General features: G+C 36.0%; 1 protein-coding gene across 1 annotated transcript in view; it reads left to right on the top strand.

Annotated features, from left to right (window-relative positions):
- Positions 1-21,496, top strand: part of MAN1A2 (mannosidase alpha class 1A member 2) — a 188,526-nt gene that overhangs the window by 109,065 nt on the left and 57,965 nt on the right. The window contains exons 7-8 of the mRNA XM_080801162.1: positions 14,411-14,534; positions 19,026-19,119. Coding sequence (XP_080657288.1) covers positions 14,411-14,534; positions 19,026-19,119 — 218 coding nt within the window. The remainder of the gene's footprint in view (positions 1-14,410; positions 14,535-19,025; positions 19,120-21,496) is intronic.

Genomic DNA, 21,496 nt, shown 5'->3' with positions numbered 1-21,496 from the left:
TTATAATATAACTTCAAGTCTGGAATTGTGATGCCTCCAGCTTTGCTTTTCTTTGTCATCGTTGCTTAGGCTATTCAGGGTCTTTTGTGGTTTCATACAAATTTTAGGATTGATTGTCCTAGCTCTGTGAAAAATGCTGTTGGATTGAATGTGTAGATTGCTTTGGGTAGTACAGACATTTTAACAATATTTTTTCTTCCAATCCATGAGGATGGAATGTTTTTCCATTTTTTGGATCATCTTCAATTTCTTTCATCAGTGTTTTATAGTTTTAAAAGTATAGGTCTTTGAGCTTACTGATTAGGTTTATTTCTAGGTATCTTATTATTTTTGGTGCAATTATAAATGGGATTGATTCCTTAATTTCTCTTTCTGCTGCTTCATTATTAGTATTTAGAAATGCAACAGATTTCACTCAGTTTTTACTTTCAGAGGACAAGCCAGGGCTGGATTGTGATATTCAGTGGAATGGCACATGGCAGTTACCCAAATATTATGTTATAAAGTAGAAGGCATTAGTGTGCAGTCAACATGGTATGAGATCATCAGAGAAAAGGAAGTTTCTGTTTATTTAGAAAGATCAGGAAGTTTTCATGGAGTGCTTTGAATTGAATTGCTATTATAAAGGAGTGAGATACTAATAGGTGATACAGATGGGTAGGTCATTTTGAATGGAGGAAATAGTTTAACCAAAAAGAGATGTGGAGATGAGAAACTGTAGGGGAGAAGATTGAACTTTTAGAGGAAGGGCTGATGATGAAATACGGGGAACCAGTATATATGAATCTCCAAATGCCTCGGCTAATCCTTTAAGTAAGAAGATTTATGGAAGGGCAGAAGTGCCATTTTGTAAAGAGGCTTAACCTTTAACTGGAAAGCTTTCCTTGGAGTTATGGAGATAAATCTTATTATCAGGAGATTGAAGGAAGATCTTGAGAGTATATTTGAAATTCTTTGCTCTTTTCTGAAAAAGTAGCAAGACATACATAGGGCATGAGTAAAGAAGGTTACTTTATTTCGGGGGGGTTAACTCGTGGAACAGATCGGAAGCACTTTCTTGGAGTTAAAAGCCCTCCTGAAGGCAACAACATTCAAAGGCAATGTTGCTTAACCCCTACATTAGATTGAATTGTCTTGCTGTGTACATCTGTCCCACAGAACCATGCCTGTTTTGTTCACCACCATATTCTTAAAACTGAACATGGTGACTGCATTCAGATAACACCTATCCCAGACAGAAGTCTCATAAGCAATGGTATGATTCTTACATGGCTGGCAGAAGCACAGTAAATGAAGCTAAACCGAATATGCAAAATAAAAGCTGAGCCCAGCAGAAAACCATACATGGAAGACTCCATTAAAAAGAGAGCAGAAGGAACCACACAAAGATGAAGTTTCCTGGCCAACAGTTTTGGTATCCTCCACATAACCCTTAAACCGGTATGCCACTGAAGGAAAGAAGGAAGTTGTGTTATCACCCAGGGTTCAGTAAAGGGTTTCTAAGAGGAATTGTCTGCTGTGATTTTGGATAAATTCTTAGCTTGGATTGCTCTCTCATTATTGAGGAAGGGGTAAGTAGTTAAAAATTAGGACCTTTATAACACAAAGAGAGAATGAATAAGAAAAACAAACAAAAAACAGACTCTTAACTAGAGAACAAGCTGGTTATCAGAGGAGAGGTGGGTGGGCTGTGGGAGAATTAGGTGATGGGGATTAAGAGTACACTTATGATGATGGACAACTGAGTAATATGTAGAATTGTTGAATCGCTATATTGTATACCCAAAACAAAGATAACACTGTACGCTAACTGTACTGGAATTTTAAAACAAAAGATTGTGTACCTTAAAATTTGCAGAGCTCTGTCAAAGAGGCAGAGAAAACAGGCATTTAACAAAACTTTTTACTTCAGGAAATATTTAAATTTAAAGCATATGCTTGTTTCTCTTGAATTTTTCAATCATGTTGAACTTAAAGCTATTATAAAAATACATCAGGAATAAAATTTAAGGGGAATAACAAACTAGAATAATGTTAACAGTACTGGTATTGATAGCATATGAGTGTCATTCTTAATATATAAATAGCTTTTACTGACTTAAAATTATTTAAGTCAGTAAATTATTTAAAAAGCTGCTAAATACATGAATGGGTAATTAAAAAACATAAAAAATCTTCAGCCACTTTAGTAATCAGAAACATTTATATTTGAATAAGATTGTATGTTTTTACCTAGAAAATTGACAAAAAGAGAGTGGTATTATTTAGGACTGGCAAAGTGAAGAAATGAGAAGTACATAGAGTTGTTGGAATTGGAAATTTGAGTAACTTGGAAGACAGCTTGGCCGTAGGTTTTAGAAACTTTGAAATATACCTGCCTTTTGACCTTGTAATTTCAATTCTAGAAATTTATCTTAATACAAAGTAATTGTAAGTGTTTACAAAGCATTAATTGTAAGGATGCTCATAGCAGTGAAGTTTATACTAATGAATATAGAATGTAATTAAATTCAGAGGAGTGGCATGTTTATAGAGTGAAATGTGACACAGACATTTGAAATGATGTTCTGGGAAGTGAATTTTTGAAGAAAGATAGTACTTATGATCTGTTAGGTGAAAAAGCAGTATATACAAGAATATGACCCTATTTTTGTTAAGCAAACCACTATCACTTCTAAGTAGGAATCAGAATTTGCTTTCTTACTGTATCTTCTTTACTTCCTTCTCCTAAGACTACAAAAGCAACGATAAAATAGATTCCTTCTTCCTTTTTCTGTCTCCCTTCCCACTTCCTCCCTCTCTCTCTCCCCTTTTCTCCCCCCCACCCTTACTTTCTTGTCTCTTTTTATTTAGCTAGATATTTTAAGAAAAAGAACTACTGTATTGGGTAAATATACATGTATTGAAGTAGCATATACTCAGCTGTAAAGTAAACTTTCAGTTCCAAATCCCTTGTTCTTTAGGGAAGCCACTATTACAAATTAAGATCTTGAGTATCCTTCCAGACATGTAAAGTATTTATATATGCATTCATACCCTTGCATATATGTGTTGTTTTCTTGTCATTTTCGTTTATCAGTAGGTCTTGAAAATTACTCCATATCAACTCTTAGGGTCATTTACCTCATTCTTTTTGTTTGTTTGTTTTTTTTAATTTGACAGAGAGAGAGATCACAAGTAGGCAGAGAGGCAGGCAGAAAGAGAGGGGGAAGCAGAGAACCTGATGCGGGGCTTGATCCCAGGACCCTGGGATCATGACCTGAGAGGAAGGCAGAGGCTTAACCCACTGAGCCATCCAGGCGCCCTACCTCATTCTTTTTAAGAACTTTATAATAATGATTATGAAGGCACCATAGTTCATTTAAAATCAGTTCATAGATCTGATATTAATGAACTGTTAGATTATTTCCCAATTTTTGCTATTAAAAAATGCTAGAAGAAAGGTCCTGCATATGTTGGGAATCGTGTGTGTGTGTGTACATATGTGTTGGTATGTCTTTGGTAGAAATGCTGGGTCAAAGAATTACCTAACGTTTTGCAAATACTCTTTATTATTATTTATCAGGTATAAAATGAAACATTATTTTAATTTTCATTTCACTGGCTTTTGAGTGAAGTTGGGTATATTTTATTCAGTGCATAGCTTTTTTATATCCTTTCCTGTTTTCTAGTGGATATTAAAAAAATGAATCCTTAAGATCTTTTTGTATATTAGCTGAATCAGTACTTTGTTATGTATGTTGCAAATACTGTTTGCTGTTGCTATTATTTATGGGAGGTTTTCCTTCAAAGATTTATAATTTTCTAGTATAATAATGGTTTAACTTTTCTTTTATACCTTTGATCCATTTGGCATTTATTGTGGTATAGGATGAAAGATAAAAATCAAGCTTTATTTTTTTTTAGATACTTAGGTAGTGCTCTGACATTACTTACTGAGTAACTTCTCAATGCCTACTGAAGTAATAATTTTATGATAAATAAAATGAAATACAAAAAGTATTTCCAAATATATGTGACTATTTTTTAGACTTTCTTCTGTTGCATTAATTAGTATGTTTATTTTAACTCTGCATTGATTTAATTACTTATAATTGCTTTATTGTGTGGTTGGACTGGTCCCTTTAGTATCCTGCTTCTCAGTTTCAGCTGTTCTCACATACTCATTTTCTTTATAAGAAATTTTGAATTACTGTGTCTAGTTTATTTCTTCATCTTTTATAGTTTAGTTGGGTTTGCACTAAATTTAGAAATTAATTTAGGGAACATCTTCATGAAATCTTCCTTTCCTATAATTTATGTCTTTTCATTTATTTAAATTTTATTCTCTGTCAAGCGAGTAGAGGTATACGGCTTCTTTTAAACAGATTCTGAAGTTCACATAAAAAGTTTTTAAGTTCACTTAAAAATGCTTAACCTTTTACATTTTTACTGGTACTTTTTTGGGGGGTGTAAGTACTAGAAGAAAACAGAGAGAATGGTTTTATTTATATCATCTAGGTACCAAAAGATTTCTAACATGAAAAAAAGCATGGAAGTTGTACATCTTTAATTAAACAAAAGAATTAGTGAAATGTTGAAGACATCACATTAAAATTAAGAGCAAGAAAGTATTAAACATTTTTCTGGAGGTTTTAACAAGTGTAACCAAATAAGAAAAAAGAATAAAGTGAATGTATGGATTGGAGACAAAATTATAATTAATAACAGATCATATGATTGCTTTCCTGGAAGAAAAAGAAAGTGATCAGTTGAATAACCATCCGAATAATAAAGGAATTGAATACATTGGCTAGTTAAAAATTAAAATACTTCTTTGAACACTAGGGATATTAGGTTGAAAGTACAGAAAGGTCATGCCTTATTAGTAAAGAACTGAAGTAGCCACAGAGTAAAGTCAAATGTAAATCTGTCCTAGCAAAGCCTGAAAACAGCCTTTGCAAGAGCTAAGCTGTCCACAAGTTATATAACTGTCAAAAGAAAACTGAAAATGCTTTAAATGAAGAAAATAAAATTCAGAGATTCAGGAGAATTTAACCTAAAATCAGGGGAAAAAAATTATCAGTAGAAACATACGCGAGTAACCAGCGATGGAGATTGCAATAAAGGATTTTAAAATGGCTATCATAAAAGTATGCTTGGTATTTAAAGGGAAATATGAACATAATTAGAAGAGAGATTTTATAAAGGACTAAATGGAACTTCTAGTGCTGAGAAATACATGAAGTAAAAAATTCACTTGATCAGCTTAACAGCACATTCTTCATTGCAGCAGACAAAATCCATGAGCTTGTAGACATAGCAGTAGAAACCACCCAAACTGAAGCACAAAGAAAAATGAAAGGAGCAAAGCCCCGTGACCCGTGGGACGATATTAAATGTTTAGCGTGCATATAAGGGAGTGGTTGGGGGCGGGGAGCAGGGAGGAGTAGCAGAAAAACTGTTTGAAGAGGGAATGGCCCCAAATTTTCCAAGCTGATGAACAGCTGTAATCCCATAGATTTCAGACACTTGAAGAAACCCAAACAAGGTAAAATAAAGAAACATAATAAATGGTTAAAAATCGATGAAAAAAATTTTTTTAACACCAGAGAAAAAGACATTATATACAGGGAACAAGGATAGAAGTACCATTTGCTTCTTGTCTGAAGTGGTACAAGCCAGAAGACAATGGAATGCATCTTGAAAGTGCTGAAAGAGAAAAGTCGATCTAGAATTCTGTAATCACTAAAAATATTTTTTAAATCTGTAGGTGAAATTAAGACGTTTTTATTTTTATTTTTTTAAATGATTATTTATTTATTTATTTGACAGAGATCAGAGGCAGGCAGAGAGAGACGGGGAAGCAGGCTCCCCGCTGAGCAGAGAGCCCAATGTGGGGCTCGATCCCAGAACCCTGGGATCATGACCTGAGCCGAAGGCAGAGGCTTTAACCCACTGAGCCACCCAGCTGCCCCGAGACATTTTTAGACAAACAAAATCTTAGAGAATTTATTGCTACCAGGCCTCTATTACCAGAAATGTTACAGGAACTTTTAATGACACTACATAAAGAAATGTAAAGCAGGCAAAAGAGTAAATATATGAATATGTATCAAAGGCATACTTACTTTCTTTGGTCTTACAGTTTTCGTTAAAAGATAATTGGCTGTTTAAAGCAAACGTGAGTTTACATTGGAGGTCTGTAATATATGTAGAAGAGAAGTGTGCGGCCACACTAGCACCAAGGATGGTATGGGGATATGAAAGTATACTATACTGTTGTCATGTTGTTAGTTTACATGTGAAGGGGTGTGTTACTTGAAGGTATACTCTGATATGTTAGTTGTACATACTCTAATCCGTAAAGCGGTCACACACACGAAAATAAGCCAGTGGAAATACTAAAGAATACTCGATCCAAATGAAGGTGGGAAAGAGGACTAAAGAACTAATCAGAAAAAGTAGAAATCAAGATAAAAAAAAATCAAGATAATAGACCTAGTAGTGGACAGCCTTTTGGAGAACAGTTTTTACAGTTAAAATAGAGTTATTACTGTTATGCCCCAATAATGGGTCTGTGATTAAAGGAGCGAGACTGATACAAAGCGAAGGTCAAGCAAAGCTTTATTTCGCGCCAAGCGTCAAGAATCTAACCGAGGGGCGCCTGGGTGGCTCAGTGGGTTAAAGCCTCTGCCTTCAGCTCAGGTCATGGTCCCAGGGTCCTGGGATCGAGCCCCACATCGGGCTCTCTGCTCCGCAGGGGGCCTGCTTCCCCCCCCCCCCCCCCCCGCCTGCCTCTCTGCCTACCTATGATCTCTGTCTGTCAAATAAATAAATAAAATCCTTTTAAAAAAAAAAATCTAACCGAATGTTCAGGGACGCACCTCTTACAAGAGAGGGCGACCCTTCTCTGTTTCACAGACTAGCTTTTAAGGGCAAAGGCCATGCGGTCGGGCCTGGCCACGCACAGGTGACCAATGAGATTGTAACACACACAGGAAACTCCACACTGATGCTAGGTGACGAATTGAATTACAATTTACCCTAGTAGACATTTGAATCAGCCTATTACACCTTGATTAGGAGTGGCGCCCAAAAGGCTCCCGAAGGGCAGGGCCCATACTCCTTGGTAACCAGGGAGACAGTATGCATCCCCCCACTGATCAGATGTCTTCACCTGGCCTGAGCCACCCTTGTATCTGGGCTTTGTTACCTGGAGCTGGTTTCCGGGACTAGTTTTTAAGTGAATCCCATGGGGGAAGGGGAGCAGGGACAGTTTAAGGATTAAAGAACAAAGTTTTTGTTTAACCTCAATGAAAGCCTCTTGCTAAAATATAAAAATATAAAATAGGTCCTTACAATTACAGAACCCAGAAATTGTATTTCCAAAGTATTCACATGCCCAAGAGAAATGAAGCCTATGTCTGAACAGAGGTTGTGCATAACAGCCTTACTCATAATAGCTCCAAACTGTAATCAGCCCTGGTGTTTATCTAACCAGGTGCATAACTAACTAGTTGCTGTATTCATACAATGGACTGCCACCTTGTAATAGAAAGAACTGAGCTACTGAGATGGCAGTATGCATGAATCTCAGGGATAGGGTGCATGAAAGACTCAAATGCAAGAGAGTATATATTGTGTGATTATGTTCACATGAAATTCTAGAACATACAAAACTAGTAATAGAGAAAGTAGATTGTTTGAGACTGGGTGGAGGAGAAGTATGATTTGACTGCAAAGGTGCATGAGGACAGGTTTTGGAGAGATTGGCTTAATTCTTATAACTGGTACATTCATTTCTCAAAACCCTTGGAACTGTGTGCTTGAATTGATGCATTTTTGTATTAAATTATACCTCAACGTGTTTCTTTGAAAAGGAAAATAAACCAGATCCTAGGGTTGGCTGAGGGGCTATGTTTTAAAAAAAAAAAAAAAAAAAAAAAAGCAACATCAACATGGACGGGACTGGAGGAGATTATGCTGAGTGAAATAAGTCAAGCAGAGAGAGTCAGTTATCATATGGTTTCACTTAACTTGTGGAGCATAAGGAATAACAAGGAGGACATGGGGAGATGGAGAGGAGAAGGGAGTTGGGAAATCGGAGGGGGAGATGAATCATGAGAGGCTATGGACTATGAGAAACAAACTGACGGTTTGGGAGGGGAGGAGGGTGGAGGGATGGGTAGGGCTGGTGGTGGGTATTATGGAGGGCACGTATTGCATGGAGCACTGGGTGTGGTACATAATGAATCTTGGAACACTGAAAAAAAAATTAAAAAAAATTACCATTGACCTGTAATTGAAAAATACTCTTAAATTTGAGAAATTTTAGAAAAAAAAGTTTGGAAAAGTACAGAATTAAAAACATGACCAGAAAAATCAGAATAAAAAAAAATGACCAATCAACATATGAAGTGAAGTTAAATACTAATGTAATGATTCAAATTATGCTTATATAGGTATGAAATTTTCCTCAAGGGTAGATGAGAAAGTGAGAAGAAAGGTTGGCTTTGGAGCTGGGAACTGATTGGAAGAGTAATGGGCTTAGAGGGAAAATTTTTACTTTGTGCAGTTTCCTATATTTCTTTTTAAAGTGTTCATTTAAATTCCAGTATAATCAGCATCCAGTGTTATATTAGTTTCAGACATACCATATAGTAATTCAACAGTTCCATGTATTACTCAGTGCTCTTTGCAAGTGCCCTCCTTAGTCCCCAATACCCATTTCCCCCATTCCCTCACTCCTCTTTGTTGTTTGTATTCTGTTTCCTGTCTTTTGAATTTTAAATCATTGACAATATGACCTTTCCCTTCTCCCCCAATTAAGTGAAAATGTAACAAAAATGAGATTTCATATTAAAAATTAAAACTGTTGCATTTATTTTCTGTCAAAAAGGGAAGGTTTTAATTTTTTTTTTTTTTTATAAAGTTTTTTGGGGTCTGTTGAATTTTTTTTTTTTTTTTAAGATTTTCATTTATTTATTTGACAGAGATCACAAGTAGACAGAGAGGCAGGCAGAGAGAGAGGAAGGGAAGCAGGCTCCCCGCTGAGCAGAGAGCCTGATACGGGGCTCGATCCCAGGACCCTGGGATCATGACCTGAGTTGAAGGCAGAGGCTTTAACCCACTGAGCCACCCAGGTGCCCCGAAGGTTTTAATTTTTAAAAACAACGTAACATTTCTTGTGGATAAGGATGTAGGAAGAAGGTCCTTCTTACATCACATATCTTTCCTTGTATCCAGCACCCTTGAAGAACCATCTATCATTATCTACCAAAGCTCTTAAAACATGTTTCTTTTAATCCAGCAAATCCAGGCAGCTCTGGCAGTTTAAGTCTAAGTCTAAGGAAACAATTGGAAGCATGGACTAAGCAAGACATACATGAAATGGTATTTATCATAGCATGTTTCATGAAAACATAAGTACATATTGAATGTCCAAGAGGAAGGTGATTGGGTAGGCAAATTTTGGTAGCACATAAGATAAAAACAGTGTGCTGTCACTTAATTGCTGTCATAAGGAAAATACTGACATTTCACAAAATTAAAAAAATGTGTTACGGTAACATTCATATAAAGAGGGTAACCACCAAGTGTATTATTTATTTAAGAATGAATGGAGGAGCTAAAATAAATTAATTTAAATTCTTTAAAGACTGACAGATTAGTTTTATTTTATTGGGTGACCTTTCAGATAGTTCTATTCAAAAATGATTTTTCAAAATTAAACCATTTCTAAACAGATACATAAATATATCCTTGTATATTTATCCAGGTTTGAAATTATTGATACCTTCAGTTGACACTTGTGTACTTCTAAGAAAGTATTCTCTCTATAGTTGCTCAGAGTACATTCTGCTCAAAATTTAGGATATTATCAATTCTAAATTTTTGCATATCAAAATGCGTGAATATTTTGTCTGGGTATTTTCACAAATGCCATTCTATTGCTTTCATTCAGAGTACTTTTTACATAAAATTCATGGGTTTTTTTTCACTCCAGTATAATGAGCATACATTGTTAGTTTCAGGTATAATGATTCAGCAGTTCTATACATTTCTTGGTGCTCATCAACCCATCTGCCCACCCACCTCTCTTCTGGCAGCTACCAATTTGTTTATTTAAGAGTTTTTGTTTTTTGTCTCATCTTTTTTTTGTTCATTTGTTTTGTTTCTTAAATTCCACATATGAGTGAAATCATGTGGTGTTTGTTTTTCTCTGACTGACATAATTTCGCTTAGGATAATACATGTTAGCTCCATCTACGTTGTTGCAAATGGCAAGATTTCATTCTTTTTGATGGCTGAGTAATATTCCATTGTATATATACACACCACATCTTGTTTATATATTCATCGATCAACGGACACTTGGGTTGCTTCCCTATATTAGCTATTACAAATAATTGCTGCAGTAGGCATAGGGGATGCACATATCTTTTTTGAATTAATGTTTCTATTTTTGGGTAAATACCTGGTGGTAGAATTACTGGATCACAGGGTAGCTCTATTTTTAACTTTTTGAGGAACCTTCATACTGTTTCCACAGTGGCTGCACCAGTTTGCATCCCCACCAATGGTGCACAGGGGTTCCTCTTGCTTCACATCCTTGTCAAAACTTGTTATATCTTGTGTCTTTGGTTTTAGCCATTCTGACAGGTGTGAGGTGATACCTTATTGTGGTTTTGATTTTCATGATGATCTGTGATGCTGAGCATCTTTTCATGTTGTTATCATTATATTTCCTTTGAAAAAGTGTCTCTTCAGGTCCTCTGCCTTATTTTTTGAATTGAATTATTTGGAATTCTTTTTGGTGTGAAACTTCTATTTTTTTTAAGGTTTTTTTTTTTTTTTTTTTTTTTTTTTAATATGAGAGAGCGAGAGAGAGAACCTGAGTGTTGGGGCACAGGCAGAAGGAGAGGAAGAAGCAGGCTCTGTGCTGAGCAGAGAGCCCTATGTGGGTCTCAGTCCTAGGACCCTGGGACCATGACCTGGACAGAAGGCATACACTTAACTACTGAGCCACCCAAGTGTCTCTAAAACTTCTGTTTTTAATTTACTTCAGTATTTCGTCCAATTGAGCTGATGCAAAATCATAGGTGGTCTCAATTTTTTTTCACTGAACTATATATCTAATTAAAAATAGGAGCTCTGTCAAGAGTCTTCCTCTAAGTCAAGATATTCCCATTTAAGAATTAAAATTGTTTGAAGTTTTGTCATTTAGTTTTTTATTTCCCTCTTTGCTTTTTCTGAGATAAACGTCAGTGTCAGCCTCTTCGTGTGCTTTGTTTTTAATAACTGCAGTATACTGAAAACTTTACTTTATTCCTTGAATTCATCCATTAGAGATTTTCAACAGACTTTGAGCAAAATAAAAACAATGTTCAGATAACTCATTAAAAAAAAAAATACAGTGTAGGACACTTAGGTTGATTTGTCTTGTAAATCACCAGGAGTTTTTCAGACATTTCTAAAATCCACTTGCTGGTGGTCAGTCAGGAGAGGTCATGCTTATATATGTGTACATTTTAATATCTATACCTTTTATTTTTGATCAGTTAAAAATTACACCATTTGCATGGAATTATGATCTGGTTGTTTTTGTCACCTCATCACCTTTGTATTGTTGGAGCTGTTCTGTTCTCATCAGTGTTATATCTTCTTCTTAGGAATTTTTTTTTATTTTTCTGAGTTGTTGAAATGTAGACAGGTATCAAATTTAACATTTTAGATTGTTTCCGTGAGTTGTGTCTGAAGTACGTGAAAAATCTTGTTTAGCATTTAGTGTTTTGAAAACTGTTTAAAGGTACTTTGAATGAAACTTTCCTTTGGGACCTTCGCACAGGACGTTTTTATAGGGAAGGGTAAGCTGTTGGACTTCCTAGGGACTTCGTGTTTATACTTGACCACACTGTAATCCATTCATCATGCCGATGCCTGGGTAATCTTTCTAAATAGTATGCTTTCTTCCTTAAATACGATGTTACGTTTCTTAAAATCCCCCGTGACTTTCCATCACACTTAGAATAAAAATGGTTTAAATTTATCATGGCCTTAGAGAATTCTTGTGTAGTTTAGATTATACCTAGCCCTCTAACCTCATCCTCTATTATTCACTTCCCCTTCCTGCTCTCTAGCCACATCAGCCACCTTCCTTTTCCTCAGGGTCATTGCATTTGTTGTTTCCTCTACTGGAAATGCTCTTCTTCCAGGGCTGTTCATCACTGGCTCCTTCTCTTAATGTAGATTTCAGTGCAAATTGTGTCATTTCAGAAACTATTTCTCTGTTATACATAAAGAGCCTTTCTTTTAACTTCTGTCACTAGTGCTTAATGTTCTGTTTCTCTAGTAAATTTTCTTCATAACAGTTATCACTATTTCAGATGGTTTTATTTAGTATAGGAGTAGGAATGTTCTAGGTCAGGTTCACTACTATATCTCCCAGAGCATGATAGGCTCTTAATATTTGGAAATGAATGACTGTATAGTTACTGTATCCATATTTCTTCCTTGATTCTGACTTCTAGCTACAAAAGAATCTGTGTGTGGTATTTGCCTTCCTATCATATTTTCTTTTCTTTTTTTTTTTTCTATCATATTTTCAAAGACAGTGTAAAATTAGCACCAACCAATTAAGGAACTTTAAGCAAGGTAGTAGCGTCTTAATATTTATTTTAATATTTTCTTAAGACAGATTAAATAATAATGGTGTATTGAATTGTCAGTATACAAGTGGTTATAAAATAAGAGAAAGACTTATATTTTTACTTCCTCCTAAAAGTAGAAAAGACCCTGAAGAATGGTTTAGAGCTCTCATAGGAATAACCCATGAACAATGCTGCTTGAAAAATTAATCTAGACTTCCAGTTCCAACCATGGAATTCTTTGTATCAGACCAATCCTCCCACCAAAATCAGTCATAGAAGCTAGACAACATGGTTCAATGGTCTTGGAGAGCAACTAACTCAGATAGGACTTCCTAGGAGAACATTGTCTCCATATAAACATTGGCCTTTTCCCTGAGAGCATGTTCCAAATCATGATGCAGGCATAAAGGCCAAGCCTGAAGTGGTGGTCATTTGGGTCAGAGGGCACTATGGTCAGGTCTTAGAGTTGCCAGAGTGGCTGAGGCATGAGGGACAAAAATCTCAAGGCAGGAAGAAATTGCAGAGGAGAAAAGCCCAGTGGTTTATGTACAAATTTCCCTCAAATTGTTGACTGATTCTACAGTTTTACATGCATAGGGCAAGAGTCAAGGAAAAAAAAATTAATAGCCACATGGTACGGAGGAGGCAGAAGTTAGTGTTTAAGGCTGCAAAGGTGAAGGGCCCTTGGGAACACCTCAGGCTTCCAGCTGAGATCCCAGAGGGAACTCCCTAGAAGTAGCAGGTAAAATGGAAATAGACTACCCTTAGCAAAGCCTGACACCTGAGTAGTCTGCCTGTACTCACCCTGTGTTTCAGAAGAAACTTAACCTTTAGAAAGGATGTAATGCTCAAAGGGTCTATGCTTTTTCACTTATATTGTATAGCTTCCAATAAATTATGAGGGAGACTGAAAAAGGCAGGAAAATACCCTAGAGATAAATCTACACAAAAGAAATGTACATAAAATTATTCACTGTGGAAGTTGTTATTAATAGCAAAATATTAGAAAAATGCAAAAGGACCACCAGCAGTGGATTGATAATTATGTTGGTTCATAATTTACTTAATTTTTTACACAGGTCCTATCAGCACGTGGGGCAGGGCAGTTCTTTATTGTGTGACACTGTGCTGACCATTGTTGGACATGTTACATCTCTCGCCCTAGCACAATAAATACTAATTGCACCTTCAAGGTTTGATACAACTCGGAATGCTCTCACACACACATTTTCATATGCCCCTAGGGTAGGGTATTCCAGTTGAAAATCATTAATATCATGGAATTCTGTGCAGCTGTAAAAAAGAAAATCATTTATGAACTGATACGGAAAGTCCACTGCAGTGCATCTTAAGAGTAAAAGGCAGGATAACGAGCTATATGTGTACTTTGCTGTATTCTGTTTAATGAAGGAAGAAAATAATAATATTTGGATTGCTTATGTGTGCATAAAATTTCTGTAGTAATACATAAGAAACTAACGAAAGTGATTATCTGTGGGGCCTGGTGGGATGAAGAGAGATGAGATTTCTGGGGTAAAATTTATTTACTGTATGTACTTTTCTATATTGTTTTGATATTTAAAACATTACCTATTCAAAAAATTTTAAAGTAATAAACTAGGCTTATTTTATTATTTGATTATTATTAATATTATTTTATTAGCTACAAATAAGCTGTTGTGTTAAGTATAATTAAGAGAATGAAAGTTTGTGTATTCATTAAAAAAATGTTTGGTCTTTTTCCTATTCTGTCTCCTCTTACCTTTGCTTTCATTCAGTGGAGTAGGGCGAAACTGGGGCTGGGCATCTGCGGGTAGCAGCATTCTTGCTGAATTTGGTACGCTGCACATGGAGTTTGTCCACCTCAGCTACTTGACAGGGGACCCAGTTTACTACAAAAAGGTTGGTCTTCTTGCCTTCTTTTCTGTGTTTGTTATAAAAGAGTTCTTTAAGATTTGCCAAGAGACTTGATTATTGCTCAGAAAATTTTACCTTTCTAGAAATGTCTTTATCAGGATTCTGGCTCCCCGTTTTTTTCTTTTTAAATTATCTAAAGAAATGTCCTTTCTATTTAAAATATTTACTGTTGTCTGAGAAGTTGTAATCATTAGTGGGTTTTCAAAAATTCCATTCTGTTCAGCATTGTGCTGCAGTGTTCCTAGCCTGCATGGTAAGACAAGAAAAACAAAATGAGCAAGAAGTTAAAGAATTGAATTGGATTGAAAAGGAAGAAAGGAAAGAGTAATTATGCATAGATTACATCATTATTTATCTAAAATATTAAGATAATCTGTATTTAAATTATTAGAAATAAGAACATATATGTAGTTCTGAATAAAAGACCGATGTAGATACGAAACATCAACAGCATTTCTCTGCACCAGCTACAACCAGCAAGAAAGTATCACTTTGCAAAAACATGTGGTTGAAACAAGAGTTTATGTTTCCTACAAATAAACTTAACAAAAGATGAATGAAGTTCAAAACAATTAAATGACACTGAAGAGGACCTAAGTAAGCAGAGAGGTATGTTCACGTAGAGCTAAGGAATATCGTAAAAATTTTAGTTTTATCCAGATAGATCTATGGTATCAATTCAGTGGCAGTCAGAACTCCAGTGGCTTCTTTTACAAAAATGAAACTTGACAAGACCGTTGTAGAATTTATATAGAAGAGGAAAATTTCATGGCACTCCTGAAGAAAAACATGTGGAGTGGGTTTGTATTACCCAGTTTCCAACACTCACAGTTGGTGCATAAAACAGACTGATGAATGGAATAGACATTCCGTAAGTAGATCTTACGTGCAACCATTATGACAAGGGTAGCATTGTGGATTCTAACAATTCTAAGAGCATTAAAGGCCTATATTTAAAAGACAAATGTAGTACAGTTTAAAATACATATGCCCTGTGGCCCAGCAGTTCTACTCTGATGTGTGCATTTATATTATATACATAGAAGCGTTGTTTGTATTAGCATTTTATATAATAAAATTCAATACAGCAGTTAAAGGAATTATAGTTACATTTATCAGTTAGAATAATATACTGGGTGCCTGGGTGACTCAGTCAGTTGAGCATCCGACTGTTGATTTCAGCCCACATCATGATCTCAGGGTTAGGAGATCGAGCCCTGAATTGGGCTCTGCACTGGACATGGGAGTCTGCTTAAGATTCTCTCTCCGTCTTTCTCTAGCCCTCCCCTGCACATCTCTCTCTCTCTTCTTCTTAAAAAAAGAAAAAAAAATGGGATACAACTTTTAAAAAAAAATTCAACACAAGCAGAACTGATTAATATACTTTGTTTAGGGATTCAGAAATGACTTCAGTAGAGTTAAGACAATGGTGGACATAAAATTGAGGACTGTGAATACAGCCAAGGCAAAGACAGTGATGTGTGAATGTATAAGCAGAGCAGCAAAGGTATTTGTAGTGTTGTATTTCTTAAAGTGGGATGTGAGTAGAATCTATATATAGTCCTTTCTATGTATGAACTATTTCTTCTGTTGAGAAGAATTTTCAGGTAAAGACAGCAGTGGAGCCTGATCACAGAGTTTTTCTTTCCCTGATGAGATGAACAGTAACAACAAAAACAGTATATAAAAACCAGCAAAAATTTATCAACAGCAATGAAAGGAGGAAAGGCTGCAGTCTCATGTCCCTAGTATGTGACAGCCCCCCCACCCCCAAAAAATGAAAGTAAAAAATTTCTGGTATGGTACTTAAGTCTGTTTCTCACCGAATCCTTATGGGCCAAGAAAGCAAGTCAACAAATTCTTGGTACTCCCCATTAATCTCACAGAGGAGATCAGTGCCAGGGTTTGTTGAGTACACGACTGTCCACAGCTCAGGTGGGGGTGGGGTGGCTTGTCACCTCTATCCTTCTTGAACACTAGTACTCCAGATCTCAAATTGTGTCCAGCGGGGGAGGAATACCTCTCTCTCCCCAGATGAACATTAGGAAGGAATTCAGGGACAGTTCAGTACAGCTGTGCTATGCCATATCAAATCAAAATCTAGGTCAGAACCAACCCTGTTCATTGTGAGCAGGATGAAAAGGGAAAACATGGGAAGTATGCAAACAGTACTGCAACTTGGAGGTAACAAAAGCATGGTGGTAAATAGCATGTAAAAGAATCCCATCTCAAATTACATAAAGTCACCATGAGTAATTTATACAATAATAGCAATTGAACTCAGTAAAATTAGAACTCAAAACAAATCATAAAATGATACAAACATATTGTGGAACTGGAGAAGGAAATTGAGACCTTAAACGTTGTGTTTCTGTAATGAATACATAAATGGAAAACAGCAAAAGTGACTATACGTGATTGAAAACCAATTTACTGACATGGAATAAAAGCAAGAGACAATCATGGTGGAAACAAAGAAAAGCATAGAGAGTTTGAAAGGGTGATACATTTGCAAAGTGAAGATGATCTAGCACAGTATTTCTGAAGTGGAGGACCTGACACATAGGAGTCCCCTGAAAGTGACAGGAAGGAGAAACAGAACTGCAAACTCCATTTTTAGCAAAATTAAGTGATACTTGGTTTATCACATTACAAAATAGCAAGAAGGATTGGCACAAGCCAGCAAGCCATCAATGGCATAACCCATCAATAGCGAGGTTTGGGAAATAAGAGAGGTTTTTTGTGGCCATAGATTTCAAAAATAAGAGAGTACAGTTCTCTGAAATCACTCATATGCCTTGAGGTACAAAATCAGAGTCCTTATGAGCAACACTGCGAGCAGGGTTGTGGGCTGATGATGGTGCTTTTTTGGACCCCACTAAACATGTGGTATGTTGAGAAGCTGGGATAAAAGAATTCTGAGGAAATTTTGGTGAGGGAAGAGAATGAGGGACAGATTTTCTTTTATGAGCAGTGCTGCATGGCTAGTGTCAGTTATTGGGGAGAAGCAAGGCATCTTGACTCTCTTTGGGCTTTTATGTCAAAACTCTTGTGTGACTAGCTGGTTCAGGGAAAATAGTAGTGAGTAATTCATCGAAAAAGAACAAGCGTACAATTTATACAAAGATATTATCAGAAAAAAAGAGGGAAGGAACATGATATGTAAGTAATAACAAAAAAACACCTCTCAGAAAATAGTAGTTAAATCCTGACCAAACATCACCATGAGGAGGAAGATAATAGAGCCCTCATCTCTGTAAATCAAGTTATAGGAGCAGAAATACAAGTGCTCAGAGACAGTAAGATGTGCTGTCAGTAACAAATTACAAGAAAAAGTTATCACCAAAAATGAAGGCCAAATTGGAAGCAATACAAAGGAGGTGTTGAAAATACAGTGATGGACTTAGAAGACCAAATCAAAACAAGCTAGTAGAGGTATAGACATTAGAAAAGAGATGGATAGAAAGATTCTGAGAAAAAATGATAGTTGTGGAAGAGGTACAGAGGATTCAACATGTGGATAATTTTTAGAAGACAAAAGAGTGCAATTTTTCATTTTTCTTAGCAGCGTCAGTTCAAACTGACTAACCTTGGTTCACGGAATTACTCAGATTGAGACTGTTGTACATAGAGCTGGTCTCAGCCTTGAAAGAACAGGGGGAACACAGCATCCCTGAGCCCGTTCCTAAAACCGCCTGATTTCAAAGTCCAGCCAAACGAGAGATGACTGGGACATTGTCGTCAAAGGATGCATGCTGTGTTCCAGCCCCCAAAATAGTGAAATAGATTTCCCCAAGACATGGATACCAAGCGGGTTATCTTTCAGATGTAAAGAGAACATTCTCAAATAAGAATACCAGGAATAGAATACATATGTGCCTTTTTTAGTAAGCACTGACAAAATCCATCCAATCTATAGATGAATGCAGATAAAGTCCTTGGAAAAGTTTCCAGCTTTTTAGTATATTTTATGATTTTTTTTCCCCTTTTTAGTATTAAGGAGATCTTTTAGGGATCAGAAATTTTGGGATTTTAGGAATTCAGGGATAGCTTTTGTGCAATCAATATTTAGAGTTCAACAATTTAGTTTACTATGTCATTTTATGTTTCCATTTCTATGAAATTATTTCTGTTCTTATATTTAGATATGTACATAGTGAATATGTCTTGAATGATGTTTATCACTGATGTTTCTGATGGCTATTTCTGGATAGTAAAATGTTGGCATTTAAATTGGTTTTTCTCATGCTCTTTTCTTCATGTTTTTAATTGCTGCTTGATCTTTAATTAATGGTCATATATAATCTTATAAAAGTGATGAATCAGTTATAAAGTAGAAGCCTTTCCTGACCACACACAGAAAAAAGCAGAGGGGAGATGGTGTAGGTTCTGAGTGAGGAAAACCCACAAAACTTAGGTTAATATAAAGCCTTGATGACATTTATTTTATTAATTGCATTCTTTATTTGTGTTAAGGTAATGCACATTCGGAAACTACTTCAGAAGATGGATCGTCCGAATGGTCTTTATCCAAATTATTTGAACCCAAGAACAGGTCGCTGGGGTCAGTGTAAGTATTTCTTGTACAGCCGATGCTATGTTAAAAGATTATTCATCTGAAAACTTGCTTGATGTGGTGAAAAGTACACTACACGAAGGGCAAGAATCCCTCAGCATCAAACCCTGTGGTCTGCTAGTGCTGTTACCTTTGACAAATTTCTCATCTTTCTGTAGCTTCAGTTTTTCTACCTGTAAATGCAAACAGGAATAACCTGTATCACAAGTGGTATTTTATTTCATGTATGTGTAAGTACTTTGTTAAAATATAGTGCGGTCTTTGCAGAGGGTCGCCCCTATTTATAAAGCATATCTTCATGTAAATAAGAGCATGCTTGGGATAGGTATTTATTAAAGGAATCTGAAGAACAAATGAGAATCTTGAATGATTAAAAGGGAGGGCAGTTGCTCTTGGGCAAGCTTTGTTCCGTCATTTTAACAGAGGGTATCAGGGTCTTCTATTTATCAGGCTCCGTGCTAAGTTTTTGGATGAAAGTGGAGATCGGGAAAGACCATATAGAACTTGGTGGGATTTCAGGGAACTCACAGGCTAGAAGGTTAAGCAGACACTGTTAAATGTAGTTGGAATAAGATGTGGTAAATGTTATGGTAGAGGCATGCGCCAGTTGTGATGTGAGACTGACAGAAGCAACTTTCCTCTGTGAGGAGAAAGTGTTTTTTGTTTGGGGAGAGAGTGATCTTCTTATTAGAGCTTTAGAATTGATCTTTAAAGGAATAGATTTTTAAAAAATAACAAATATTTATTAAGAAATATGGAATGTAAAGAATTGAAATAAAATAGGGGTTTATGAATAGTATTCTCTCTTAAAAGATAGGAGAACTGGAAGAAATACTAGAAGGTGTAAAATGTTTCAGTTATTTTTGAGACTAATAAAAACATAATGAAATAGTAAAAAAGCGGTAAAAATAACAGTCATTTAATCTGTCAGTGAGAAATTATGCTGATGTTTTGCTACCAAGAGGAGGAAAACATTTTTCATGGAATTAGGGACTCCTCTCAAAGAAGTTGTCCTTTATTTTGTGAAAGGAGCAGTTTGGTCAATACAGTTATGTCTTTCATGGACCTGGGAATAGATCTCAATCTTTGGCTCCTCTTATATCCTTTTTTGAAATTCTTTACATACAGCTTATTTTTCTCTTTATTTTGAGGAAAATACAAGAGCTGTGCCTAGACTGGGTGAAAATGATACTTGGAAAAAAACCAAAGCCTAAGGGCAGCATTTCTAAAATATAAAAATATACTATTCTTATTCCAGATAAGGATGACTAGTTTAGATGTCTGCTTAGTAATTTGGGTGAATTTTATTGTATACTTCACCCCCTAGAGTTTTATTAAGATTTGGGAATACTCTAACAGGAAAAAATTATATTTGGTCTTTATGTCGTATGCCAGTGTATATTCTATGAGGTAAAACTTAAATTTAACTGTAAAAAAAAGGTATGAAAATACTTAAAAAGTGTTTTTTTTAAATAGTCAGGAAAGCCCTCTCCATAAAGAAAAAGATTATCCGTTTTTACTATATATAAACATTTACCTCTTAAATTTCATAACAAAGGCAAATAACTAGCTAAGGAAATACATTTGAATGTATTTGGAAAACAGAGTTTTCATATCATCTTTCAAGAACTCTTATAAGATCATAAGAAAAAAGATTATCATCTCAGTAGAGCAATACACTGAGAAAAGTTGGTTCATGGAAAAAAACAGATATAAATGGGAAAAAGCATATGTTCATTTTTAACCCTGAAAGTGGTATTACTGAAGATAAACAGTACATGGAGGCAGTGTAATGTGGTACCACCCACTTTCTGTACAAACCGGTGCTATGCCACTGTAGTAGCATGTGCAAACACTGCCATCTTTGGTATCCTTTTGGTAGCGTCTCCATAGACTGGTCACCGGAGATCTTTGTCCCTCTCTTGTCCCACTTCACCACCCTAATCAAATCAATGCAGCTTTTATTTGATTTATTTTATAGAGGTGTAGTTGACATACAGCACAACAGTATAATACAGTTGACCTTTGAACAGTGTGGGGGGGTTGGGGCACTGACCACCTGCACAGTAGAAAATCTGCATATAACTTTTGACTCCCCACCCAAAAACTTAACTACAAAGAGCTTACTGTTGACTGAAAACCTTACTCATAACATAAACAGTTGATTAACACGTATTTTGTGTTATTCTCATACAAAAAAAGTAACTAGACAATATATTAAGAAAATCATGAGTTGGAGCGCCTGGGTGGCTCAGTGGGTTGAAGCCTCTGCCTTTGGCTCAGGTCATGAACTCAGGGTCCTGGGATCGAGCCCCACATCGGAGTCTCTGCTCAGCGGGGAGCCTGCTTCTCCCCTCTCTCTCTGCCTGCC

Source organism: Martes martes (genome assembly GCF_963455335.1).
Source record: "Martes martes genome assembly, chromosome: 4".
In the NCBI taxonomy this organism is placed as follows: domain Eukaryota; kingdom Metazoa; phylum Chordata; class Mammalia; order Carnivora; family Mustelidae; genus Martes; species Martes martes.
The sequence above is the reverse complement of the archived record's forward strand: the minus strand, read 5'-3'. Positions and strand labels throughout refer to the sequence as shown.